This window comes from Periplaneta americana, chromosome 12 (genome assembly GCF_040183065.1).
Source record: "Periplaneta americana isolate PAMFEO1 chromosome 12, P.americana_PAMFEO1_priV1, whole genome shotgun sequence".
Classification (NCBI taxonomy): Eukaryota; Metazoa; Arthropoda; class Insecta; order Blattodea; family Blattidae; genus Periplaneta; species Periplaneta americana.
Genome location: NC_091128.1, coordinates 179,445,263 through 179,458,778, shown reverse-complemented (window position 1 = coordinate 179,458,778; position 13,516 = coordinate 179,445,263). Strand labels below are relative to the sequence as shown.

Sequence of the window (13,516 nt, the reverse complement as noted above, 5' to 3'; positions counted from 1 at the left end):
GATTCCTGGTGAGTCCTACACCTTCTTCATTGTCTGTACCACCCTGTTACCAACTTTCCTGTCTCACTTGAATGTGTTCCCACGACTGGCAGTAGCATAAACTGTGTTGCACATTACAATCGCAGTGAGAAAGCAAGCAAGTGTTTGGTGCCACACCATCTTAATCCAAAATGTTCTGAGCACCGTAATCATGTGACAGTAAGAAGGAATTTGTTGGTTTTCAGTGCCAAGGTTTGACAATCATTTCATCAGCTCTTCTTAAATAACGTCGATAAAGTTGCTACTATTTTCACTTCGTATTGCATCATTGAGATTTTCAATCAACATGACTCCAGTCTTTTTCCATCAGAAGTCTTCATAATCATTGTAGCTTGATTCATAATCACCTTAAATTTCTAAAATGTGGAGCCTTGGGAAAGTAGTGATACGGAACATAATAGTGAAACATAGCAGTATTGAAAACAATATTACGGTGTAATGAAAAAAGACTTACAAAGAATTATTTGCAGTGTATACAAATACATGAATAGTACATTATGCAACGAGCCTATAATGGTAATAATTAAGACGCGAGTATGTTTGTTTATGAAATGAGCACAAGCGAGTTTCATAAGTTTCATACGAGCGTCTTAATTACCATTATAGGCAAGTTTCATACGACTTTTTATGCTCGACCATATTTCTAACTTGAAATTATTCATAAGTTTTTATGTTATGGTTATGTAAGTGACGAACGGAACTGACCTGAATTGTGAGATGTGCGCAGACGCGAAAGTATTGATTTTTTCCGAGGAACGAATGTCATTGACCTTGATATAACCTGGAAATTGATTTAGAATTGAAAAACGGGATGACAAATTGAATTTATTTGAATATTATTTACAATTAACGCTAATTATTATAGTAGCAGAACATAACCTTCTGCGACAGTATTGGATTTCCAGCCTCCGTGACTTTTCGCTAATTGTCTTTCGATTGCATATCCGAGAATAATCGATACTGGCGGGTTTATAACGGTACAAAGGTGATTTGTCATTGGCTGAACAACTGAACTATAATGAATAGGTGTACTTTAATGAGGTGCATTAAAGGGCTACCAGGTATATAATTACTACTTTCGGCATGGTCGAGCATAAAAATAATAATGTTAGATAAGGGAGCATTTGCTGAAAACTCCTAAGCCAAGTAGGCAAACCATTACCTAAGTTACTCAGACGGATCAACAACCTTAAAAAGCCTATAGATGTGAGGAAAGATTTCGGGGAAAATATATATCGATGGCCCAGAACCAGACTGTTCCAAGTCCATTTTACTATTTTTTTTTTTCAGTAGGAGACCGGAGGGAAAAAGACCTTTGGGGATGCCGAGACGTAGATGGGAGGATAATATTAAAATGGATTTGAGGGAGGTGGGATATGATGATAGAGACTGGATTAATCTTGCACAGGATAGGGACCGATGGCAGGCTTATGTGAGGGCGGCAATGAACCTTCGGGTTCCTTAAAAGCCATTTGTAAGTAAGTTGTTGTTTTCTAATGCCAGGCGTTTGACAATAAAGTCATTTGACCTCTTGCACTCCAATATTGTTCAAAGATATTATCATGACTAGCCACTGAAGCACAGATTTTGAGGTGTTCCGAATCCATTTCTTGGTTTGAGTTGCACAATGGGCAAATTAAATGGCAAGTTGTAGCCGATTTAAGTGAACACCATATTTTAACGTAAGTAAGGGCTATTTTAAGCTCCTGGCATTCAAAGCTTCGTGAAACAATTTGGAATAGCTTCACAGCAACCCTATGGAGAGGAATATTTACAATTTTGTTCGATTCATATATGCAGACAAGAACTGGAACACAATGAAACACAGATTTCTTTCTTATAAAAAGTTGGACTTAGAACAGTATGGCTCTCAGCCATCGATATATTATATGAATGATTTGTACGATTTGCTTTGACAGAAGGTATGAAAGTTCTGTAGTAAGGGCTGGTCACTGGATTATTACTGGAATTGAAAAGTATCAGTCATTTTTCATTTAAGAAAACTGTAATTGGTCTATTGAAAAAAAAAAAAAAAAAGCTTTAATTTTGGTTCTGCACTCTCCACAGAAGTTGTAAAATTATGACAGTGCTACTATTTAATGATAAGTTGCTAAATATAGGAAATATGCATATGATTGGTTGTAAATTTTCTAAATGATAAAGCATTAAAATTTGCTTCATTGTAAATTCGAGGATTTCAGCTCAAATTGTTCCGAAAGTGTGATTTTTTAAGTTTTCTAATACCCAAAAATTCCATAGTTTCCAGGAACCAAAAATTTACAATTGAGAAACTACTTAACTCAGGATATTGATGTTTACATAGATGCTAACAGATGATGATAGCTTTAAATTTCCGGTAATTTGAAGTCTCTAAAATACATCCTACTCATTTTCTAGCATGTTAATAAAATTTATTTTTCCATAAGATTTATATTTAAAACAGCAAATCTATTAACAAAGATAATTCAGCTGTAAATTTTGTGAAGCTAAGAGGATATGAGCTGAAGCCAGTAAAAGGTATGAGAACGGGAAGCCGAGAATGTGGACATAAGATTTTTTATTCACAATAAACTGAGAACAATATTATGTCAATATCGAAATGTATGTAAAGTCTATATCACGCATTCTGATGTTATTGTGATAATTGACATTATCTCATGAGTACAAGTCAGACAACATAAACACAGGTTAACCAACTTCAAAATTTATGACACGGAATATTTAAGAATTCAATTTACGTGATAATCTGGTCATATATATAGGTAGAATATATTGAAAGTGATTCTGCTGAACTTCTGAGTTAGTTAGAAGCAATGAATGAAGAAGAATTCATTATGTCATGGCCTCTCTGTTACAAAATATATGGCGACCAAGCAGCTTTTTGTTGACAACAGAATGAATCTAGTGGGCTGCAATCAGAAATGAGAATGGTGAAGTTAAAAGTTCGCCAACCTTCGCATTCTTGTTCCTTTGCGCTAGTAAGCTTTTTGTTAATTATGAATGTTCACATTTAAATACATTTGTTTTAACAGTTTTTCCGTTCATGGTTTATTGTGGACCAACCTTAAAACTCAATCATTTTAATATACAGTAACAGTGTATAATTTTCAGTCCGTGAAACTTTTCCACTGGATCATTCTAGATGATTAGCTGTCAGGTCTGACACTCTCAGGCTTAACGATAATAGAATCTTGAAACTATATTAGTATAGTGTCAACTTTTAAACAAGTGTTAATGTGAACAAGTAACAATAATAGAATCCTTTGCAAGGGGCTTGCGTTGTCTTGTGCCAGAACTAGCTGATCTGAATATTCTGCTAGTTATAATCCTTCCCATCCAAATAGAATTCTTCACAGTGGGAACTTAGTAAAATGCTTTCCTCTCCTTTTGATTGTCTTCTCCACGTGCTCTTCTTAAATCGTCACTACGTATCCCTCCCCCACTCTCACGTTATGCTTGTCCCCTTAGAAGATTTCACCACTGAGGGGCAGCATGCTGTGAGTATGGCTTCCCCTCAGTACTCACCATATCCCTCTTAGTCACAGCTTGCCGCTCTCTGTTCAAGGCACGTCACTACTTTCCGAAGTGCTCTTGTCAATATCATTCCTGCATCTTACTCAGTCACAGTGTCTACTTTAAAATAAAGAAAATTTCCACCAATTGAATGTCTGTCGTATAAAACCAATTTTCACCCATAAAATTTTGTGGCAGTCATTTAATTTTCCAAATTAAATAATTTAATAACATATATCAATATAATTAATTATTTATTCCATCTTATGGCTTGAGCATTGATTATATATAAAACAAAACACTTATGTTTTACATCTTCTTTAGTCTTAATACTAACGTTTTCACCCTTGTAGGGCATCGAAAGTAAACATGCAAGCCTACAACTACATACAGTTTCATCGCTCAGTACATCAGAATGAATATTCCACAATATTTGGTCACTGGGATGCAGTGTCGTCATCCACAGAAAGGGAAAGGCGTAGTTTTATTTAAACAATATCTTGGTGCCAACAAATGGATTTGTAAACACGAAGGACTCTCCAACAGCGAATGGCGCAATGGTATTAAAATGGTTGGAAATGTTGCTGCAGTGGGTGCTGTGCCGGGAAGATCTCAGGACAACCGTTGTAGGCATTGCCACAACGAGGTTGAAACTCTTGCACATGCCCTGGGATCCTGTCCGCACGCCGAAGCTCTGCGAAACGCTAGACACCACCAAGTACGATCAATTATAGCCACTGCCCTTAAACATGCCGATTACAACACCTTTGAAGAAGTACATGGTCTCTCAGTCACTAGCAGTACATGGAGCATAGATATAATAGCTTTCAAGGAATCTACAAGATCTGGATTCATAATTGATCCCACTGTGCGTTTCGAAACGAATGAGGAACAGCCAGCAGAAGTGGATGAGGAAAAAAAGAATATCTACAATCCTACCATCCCCTATTACCTCAAAAAATACCAGCTAGAAGAGCTTGAAGTAATCGGACTTCTGGTTGGAGCAAGAGGTACCGCTACTCTCTTCATGAAAGATGTGTTTAAGAGGCTTGGAATACCTACATCTATTATTCCGATTGTAACTTTAGCTACACTGAAAGGCTCAATTGCTCTCCTGAAGAATCACCTATATTCGAAATCAAACTAAGTTCAGTAGCATTCTTTACTTTTTTGTAACACCTTTCTAAAAGTAGGTATATTTTTACTAATCTCAAAAAAAATTATTTGCAGTTATGTATTTGTAGGAATTTTATTGTTAAAACAAAATCAATGGTTTTTCATGAACTTGTAAAAATTTCTATGGTTAAGTACTCTTTGTCCCTTGTGGCAGCTCACGAATGGTGAGAAGATATATAAATTTAAATTTCAATTAAACTGATTACATGTACAACAAATACATCCCTTCATTTCAACATTTCAGAAAACCTGTGTACGGTGATGATTTAGAATTTTCGCATGATTTTATAGGAGAGCACAGAACACTTGACAAGAATTCTACTCGCTCCATCGAAATTAGCCAGTTCATATTTGCTTTTACGACTCTACATTTAGTAATATCAGGTTTAGGATATATATTTCTAGTAATTTATTGATTTTACTATGATCAGCACATTGATTACTACTCTCTGTATGCTTCTTTATTCACTTTCAACAAGTTATTGGCAACAGTACAATATATTTAGGATACCAATGTATTGAGATCTACTTTGTGTGCCAACACTGCGTATTTAGTATTACTTCATAGCAATGCAAGCTTACATTGTTTTAATTTTGTTTTGAATATTTGACATGATCTCTTTTAATGTTGTTTTGGATGATTAGTATTGCCACTATGTTATATTTCACTCTATGTCATTTCCAAATGTAAAGCAAAGTTTTGTAATTGATTTTAGATGGATATCTGTTATATCTTGTACCTGAAGATGCCCTACAAGGGTGAAAACGTTAGTATTAAGACTAAATAAGATGTAAAACATAAATATTTTGTTTTATATATAATCAATGCTCAAGCCATAAGATGAAATAAATAATTAATTATATTGATATATGTTATTAACAAGGGGCGTAGCTGACTATTCCTCAACGTGAATTGTAAATTAAATAATTTAAATCTGTTATAAAGTGTGTGCACAGTTTATGCGAAATGGAATGCGGAGACAGAAGAAATCACCATCATGCATTTTGGTTTAACTGTAATGTGTGTGAAGACTTCTGATTGGAACAATTTGTATGCAGTTAGAGTGAGGAACTCTCATATTATGTGTATCCTAGCTTTGTCTTCTGTGGTTCATTATTTCAGTTTCTAATTGATCAAATATCGTGACAACATACATATTGCACTATAAATTGTTCACCTCTGAGAAGGTCTTTTTTGTCACGTGAGCATGCATTCACTCATTTGCTTAGTCAGCCACAACAGTTTCTTCCAGGGTTGCCAGAGGTCTCAGATTTAAGGACAGCTAGCCTTGTACTGCCCAGTGTTGTGATTTGTTCATGACACACCTGTTGTTGTGAATTCGGAATTTATACGTTTTCAGAAATGCCAGCTGAGGTAAATAAAGGGCGCGGCAAAAATCCTCCCTAATTTAAAGTTTAAATAAAAAACAAATGGATCAAAATAAGGAAATTTTATTAATATGAATGGTATCTTAACAGTGGGAATTTTTCATTTTTTGAATAACGTGTCTCTCAAGTGGTGTCCTTCACTGCCAATGCATTGTTGAATACGACTTCGGAAATTCTGCATCACTCTAACTAGCATTTCTGGAGGAATAAGACCAATTTCTTCCTGTATTGCATTTCTTGGGTCTGGCAAAGTCCTCGGCCGATGTTTGAACACCTCAGCCTTAAGGTGCCCCCGTAGAAAAAAATCGCAGGGTGCAAGGTCTGGTGATCGTGCTGGCCAGGGGACGTCGCCACGTGAAGAAATTAAGCATCTGGGAAACATCTGAGCAGTGACAACAGAATTACCACTTAACAGAAACGATACCACAGCGTAAGCACGTTCTTCACCCATCCACAGCATAGTTGGAATTCGTTACAGATTACAATTTGCATTCATTGAATGTCAATTCCGTGTATTCAATACCCTATTCAATTCTTGTTGTTTTGCGCATGTCATTTGATGTCGCTATGGCAACGCATGTAAACCTAAATTTCCCACTGTTTAGATACAATTCATATTAATACAGTTTCCTTATTTTGATCCATCTGTTCTTTATTTAAACTTTAAATTAGGGAGAATGTTTTGCCGCTCCCTTTAGTAGTGGGCTTGTTGAAATGTTTACCAGAATTCTTGAGACTGCTTTTAGATTGTCGCAAGAAATTGTTACATTCCTTATTGAGATCCTTTGCTAAAAATGTTAATGTTGGATCTAATTCATAACTAACAATCTTCTTTAGATTCTGTGAGTGGCTTCGTGATGAATGTTCACAAGCAGTAGTACAGAGGATTTTAAGTGGCCAGTAATTTTCGAGAATGCAGGCAATAACGCGCCAAATTTTGTCAAATAAGTAAATTTTGTGTAAGCATAACAGTTTTAAATGTGCTTTTCTCAAATTACTTTTAATTAAACTATTTTAACCAATGTCTATGTCTGTCTGTCTGTCTGTCTGTCTGTCTGCCTCTCTAGATTAACAAATGTTTGATACATCTTCCAGTTACTAAACATCACAGAACATGGCATTGCTTAGTTTGTCAGGGTGCCTCACAGGCAGGGGGTCTACGCTACACTTGTAATGAGTGAAGATGATGATGAATGTTGCAGGGGAACCAGAGAAAACTCTTGTGCCATGGGCTTACCAAACATAAGTTATAAATTCAGGATGGATTGACCAGGATTTAAATCCAGGACTCCTGGTTAGCTGCCGTAGCAGTTGTAATTTTTTTTACTTGTTTATGTAACGTTGCTGTACCAACTAATAGGCTATTTAGCATTGATGGGATTAGTATTTGCCGAGATGAGGCCGAGGATTCGCCATAAATTACCCGACATTCGCCTTATAGTTGGGAAAATCGTGGGAAAAACCGACCAGGTAATGAGCCCAAGCGGGGATCAAACCCACACCCAAGCGCAATTCCGGAGTGGCAGGCAAGTGCCTTAGCCGACTGAGCTACAAGCCTGACCACTATTAAAACTAGTAAGATATTTCAGAAATGTTTTCTCCATTTTTCTTTGTCTTCTCAGGAATATTTTTTTTGGCTCATTCTCTCTCAAATTCCGTCAATCAGTCAATATTCCCATCATTCCTAGGTGGAACATAGGGCTCTCAGAAAGCTTCTCCATCTGACTCTATTCCTGGCCAACGCCTTGATCTCACTCCATGTCTTCCCCATCGTTTTTGCTTCTGTGAGAACAGTTCGTTTCCATGTTATCTTGGGTCTGCCAATACCTCTGCTGTCCCACGGATTCCAATCCAGTGCCTTCCTGGCGGGTCATCTGGAGGTTGGCGAAGTGTATGTCCCAGCCATCCCCACTTCCTGTATCGAATTTCAAATTTAACTGGTTTTTGTTTGGTTTTTAACCATAGGTTTTCGTTGGATATCTGGACCGGCCAGAATATTTTTAATATGTTTCTCAAACATCTATTAATAAAAACTTGATAATAGTTTTAGTTATTTTCCAGGTTTCACAGCCATATAAAAGCACGGATTTGACATTTGTGTTAAAAATTTTCAGTTTAGCATTTATTGTATAGGCAGCACTCTTATATAGGCTTTAGCAGCCCAAAGGCATATCTCGCCTTCTTTATTCTTACTCTCACATCACTATCTGTACCACCTTCTGGGAGACTGTGCTGCCTAGATATGAGAATTCCTTCACATTTTCAATTACGCCGCTGCTTAGCGTTAGAAGAGTAGGTTGATTGGTACCTGTGCGCAATCTCAAATTCCGTAATACCGTGTTATTTTTTGTTAAAAAGTAGGAACCTCTAAAGGAAGGTATAAAATAAATATTCTTTTGTAATTGAGTAATGTATTTAATTTATTTGTTGAGAGGTCTCTATGTTTTTGTTCCTTATTCTGATCTGAGACATCTGGCAACTCTGTCGTCTTCATTAGCTGTTCATCTTGTTGTACCATACACTGGCTGAGTGACTTAATGAAGCATGCAACTAGCACCTTGACAGTGTTTAACATTTGTGTAATTATAAATAATTGTGTTTTCTTGCATTTTTTCATTGCTTGTGATAACATATAAATTCAGGTACTTAATTATATCTATATAAATTTTACAAACAACAAATAGAAGTTGTCATTAATTTTATTAAATCCGTTTTATTGGGGGAAAAAAATATACATAACAGGATAAAATGTATATTCACGTAACAACTGAGTGAAGTTTGCATTTTGAATTCGATTAACATTACTTGTAATTGTTGGTCATACATTTTGTGATGATATTACAGTTTGAATAATTGAATGCTTGACGGTTGTTAGCCCACTTTGAGGTCAGTGGATATAGAGGGAAAAATTGGATCGGTGTCTGGTAGAGTTCCCGGGTAGCTCAGTTGGTAGAGCGTTGGTACATTTAACTGAAGGTCCCGGGTTCGATGCCTGGTCCTGGAACAATTTTTCCCTCCAAATTATTCAAATCAACTTTACATGGAGTTGTACCTGAAAGTTTGATTTGCATAATACACGTACTGTTCGTTAACAGAAAACCACAATTTAAGTAACACAGAGTTAGTGTGCACTCGATGTTGGTTGCTTGACGGTTGTCAGTCCACTTTGAGGTCTGTGGATATAGAGGGAAAAATTGGATTGGTGTCTGGTACAGTTCCCGGGTAGCTCAGTTGGTAAAGCGTTGGTACATTTAACCAAATGTCCCGGGTTCGATGCCCAGCCCTGGAACAATTTTTTCCTCGAAATTTTGAAAGTTACATGTTTTGTTATAAGCTATTTTCATTGACAGTTTGTCTATTTCTTCTCTTTACTTATGTTGTATGCCATGAAGACTATACTCGTACGTATCCTCTTTTCCTTTGTTTGTATCTTTTTTTTTAACACGTTTCACTTGGTGTACAGACTGTACTTGTATTCTCTTTCCCTTTCTTTATATCTTCTCTTAACTCGTTTCACTTGATGTGCTTTGAACCCGTGACTGCCGACAGAGTAAGAGACTGTCCAGGCCTGTGTCAAATCTGATAATTATTTCCTTGTCGCATGTTTTCTTAGCCTTCTTTCCTCTGGATATTCGGCTATTCTTGTCATGCCATACTTGGAACCATTATGTTGAGCATGTGAGTTAGTGAATTAATCATTTCCTTGCGTCAGGTATGTGTTACATTCCATACAAGATCGTGTGTACATTCCGATAACACATTAACTCTTCCTCGAGTGAGTCGTAAACTAGTTGTCTGCTTCCCTTTCAGGAATCCGAAGCGAGAACTGAATGACATTCGGTTTGAATTTGCGGTCGGAAAGGATTCAGCTGAAGGTATTGCATCAGAACTGGTTGGGGCAGGTCTGGTGGACGGTAGAGACATTGTTGTCATTGCTGCCAACCTTCAGAAGCTTATAGACAGTGGAGGACAGTTGCGAACTGTTACTTTCCCCCTGGTGAGTATTTGAAACCTTTCCAGGAGCCCTTAGTTTCCTGAGGGCTATGAATTTTAATGCAGAAAAAGTACGAAGTGCAGCTTAGAGGCCCCCTCTTGGTGGAAGGGCTTCGTTCACGAATAGATGCAGAGTGCATTGTTAAAAAAATCATATGGTTGATAAAGTTAACAGCCCAAAGTGCTTCAAGGCTGACCTGGTCTAAATGTAAACAGTGTTAATGTTGTCTGTCTGCTTGGTTGCAGAATTCAGGCTACGCAAGCAATGAAGTTCCTGATGACAAGGCTCTGATCGGGTTTGCTCAAATCTCCATAACGGACTAAAGCGTGGCGATGTTCTGTTGTGTAAATGTGGGGATTGCTTGATTTTCTGATTCCTAAACAAAGTTACGTTAGGAATCGAGGAGAAAGATTTGTAAATAAATTGTGCGAAAAGAATAAATGACCACAGCCAAAAGGAAAACCATGTCTCTGTATTTGTTATGGATGCTTGCAATAGGAGGCGTGGTGGGTGACCAGGTAAACATGCCAAGTACTTACACTATAAATATTTTAATTATTCTATAGGAGCGCAGAATGATGAGTTGATACATTATTTGTTGTAAATTGAATCTCTACAAGAATAAACACGTTGATTTTCTGCTTCTTCTGTGACCTTGTGAAGCTGGTTTCTTAGGTGTTCTCATGCACATCGCTGTAACTGCTCTGCGTTCAGTCAAGTCCGTGCGGACAGATACGCCGGGCCTCACTCTAAACGTGTTTGTTATAAAATAGTTCAGAAAAGTATGGGAAGCGACTTCAAAAGGGATGTGTATGCTTCTAATGTGTGCAGTTCGTTTGACTAGACGAATCGGGAAGCTAAAAAACATATTGTGAGGAAAATATTGTCATTAAGTTATTAGTTGGTTCTATGAAAAACTAACTTTCGTTGATCTGATTACATGAACGGTCCTATTGTTTTCAGACTGGTATAAGATACACTTTTTGTTATTTGCGATACAATTGGCACCATATATATGGGCTATTCCATATGAAATCGATCAGTAAAAAAACCTCGCATTTTTTAATACTCTAATTTTTTTCCTGTTTATACAAGGTGCTGAGGACAGTGCATTGTCAAAAATATACTATCGAAAGTCAAACGGTTTTCGTACTATTGAGCGACAAATTTAGCGTATTTTATAAAAACAAGCCTCTTTCAGCGCTCAGAACTCTGGAACCATTTACTGCAGAACATTGAACGGGAGCTCATTTTGAAGCTGACATTTAGTAGGTTATGATAAGAAGTAATCTTTATTTTTATTGTACACAGAGAGACAGATAATCTGATTTTACTTACTCTTAGGCTTTTTGCCCATTTGTAAAAATGTAAAAAAATATTGAGAAAAACCTTGCATTATTAAGAGGGATTCGGCATTGTTTACTTAGTGGCTCGGCAATAAGTTTCGAGGGTATTAAATAGATTATTTTCACACGCGTAGACTTGAACAGCGCAGTACCGCACGCATTGGTCGAGAGCTGAAGATAAGCGAGCGTTGGACGTCATTTTACTCCTGTGTTTATGAAAACTTATGATAAAGCTAGCACAGCCATGACTGCTAGACGACACATCACGTGTTTGTCTCCTGGCCTTGCTTGCCTCGGCTAGCTCCCGTCTCACAGTCAGCTGGTTAGTTCACGCGCATACTATTTATTTTCTTTATTTGATATTTTCAATACTTTCTTATCAACAGTGCACCAGTAAAAAATATGTGTTTATTTGTACTTTCAATGCGGAATCTAACCATATATTTTAAAAATATTGTTTCGTGGGCAAACGTGTCTTGATGAGGAAAAATCTAAATTTCTCCATTTCCATGAAAAGTAAGAAAGACATGTCAATATAAACTTTAATTTCTCAGCATCAAAATAAACCATGATTTTGATCATTGGGTGAAAGGGTTTCGGAGCCACAACAGTTTAAAGTTGCAATTTTATGAAAATACGATAAATTTAAATATTTTTAATTTAAACACTATGAAGTTCTGATGCCTCAAACTTTGCACAAAGCATTGTATCACCGTTGTCAACGGACAGAAAAAGTTTCATTGTATTTAAAAATTGCAAGGTCAATTTTCTCTATATTTCGGTCGATTTGAGATGGAATAGCCCGCATATTTATTTATAAATTTCTCTACTTTTTACTATTTCCGAATTGCACGATCGTAATTTATATTCAGAGATGCCAACTGTACTTTCTCTGTTGTACATTTTGAGAGCTTTACAATGTTAATAGGTATTAAATGTTAATGTATTTTCGTTTGCATAAGGAGGCATTGTGATATTAACTTGAAATGCTTTCCATTCTAATTCTTCAAACTGAATAGATGAGTAGTGCTACTGTTCTCTTCATGTCCTGGTGAAGAGGTCGAAGTGACTTGTGTGGTGAGTTTTTCTGTAATATTTTACAAATGATTCCGAATTATGTTCTTGCCTTGTCCTGTGCCCCACAACATGTAACACTGTCCTCATGAGGTTCATCCAGACAAATTCTGATCGTAAGTGAATGAAATTATAGCATTTCCAATGTTACTTCATTATTGCAAGATATCAGCAGGGAATGGATTTCTAATTCCATACCTATTTTGTTTGCTACGTCTAGACGTATGTTGCATGTACACAGGATCCCCCTACTAAAATTCTGTAGGATCTGAAACGCCTAAATAAACCATTAACTCCTATAAATGTCTAAAAACTATTTTTGTATCTGAAAAGCACCTTTTTAGTATTTTTTGTATATTTAAAATAAAAAATGCAAAAATATTCCACTAAGGTTGGATAAAAAGTAATGGCAACAGTTCGATATTTCTGACATGGCTTTATTCACAGGGGTACAACATTTACATACCTTCTATATAGTCGCCCCCCTTATTTATTACCTTTTGCCAAATGTTTGGAAGGCGTCGTACACAATCAGCACGTCCATCTTTGTTGATGTTCCGTATTGACCGCCCTATAGCACGGATAAGTTCATCTCTGGTATTGTACCGGGTCCCTCGCAGTGGTTCTTTCACTTTGGCGAAAAGATCATAATCGCATGGACTCATATCGGGTGAGTACTGTGGATGTTCCAGAATCTCCCATTGCCAGCGGCGCAAGAGGTCCTGGACAGCAGCAGTGGTGTGACTCCTTGCATTATCATGAAGAATGATGGGGTTCTGTACCACCAAGTGTCGTCATTTTCTCCTGAGGGCAGGACGATGGTGGTGATGCAGGAACCTGCAGTAGTAGTCCGCGTTTGCCGTCTGCCTTGGAGGTACAGAGTGGTGCTGTATTACTCCATCGATGTCATACGCCACAATGAACATCTCCTTCACAGCGCTTTGTGTAGGGCGCACTTTCTTTGGACGAGAAGAACCTGGATGCT

General features: G+C 37.1%; 1 protein-coding gene across 6 annotated transcripts in view; it reads left to right on the top strand.

Moving 5' to 3' along the window:
• Nucleotides 1-10,756, top strand: part of fray (oxidative stress responsive kinase frayed) — a 147,399-nt gene extending 136,643 nt beyond the window's left edge. For all 6 annotated transcript variants that reach the window (XM_069842681.1, XM_069842679.1, XM_069842682.1 and 3 more), the window contains 2 exons: nt 9,928-10,114; nt 10,357-10,756. In XM_069842681.1, the coding sequence (XP_069698782.1) occupies nt 9,928-10,114; nt 10,357-10,434 (265 nt within the window). In that variant the 3' untranslated portion in view covers nt 10,435-10,756. The remainder of the gene's footprint in view (nt 1-9,927; nt 10,115-10,356) is intronic.
• Nucleotides 10,757-13,516: the final 2,760 nt, after the last annotated feature.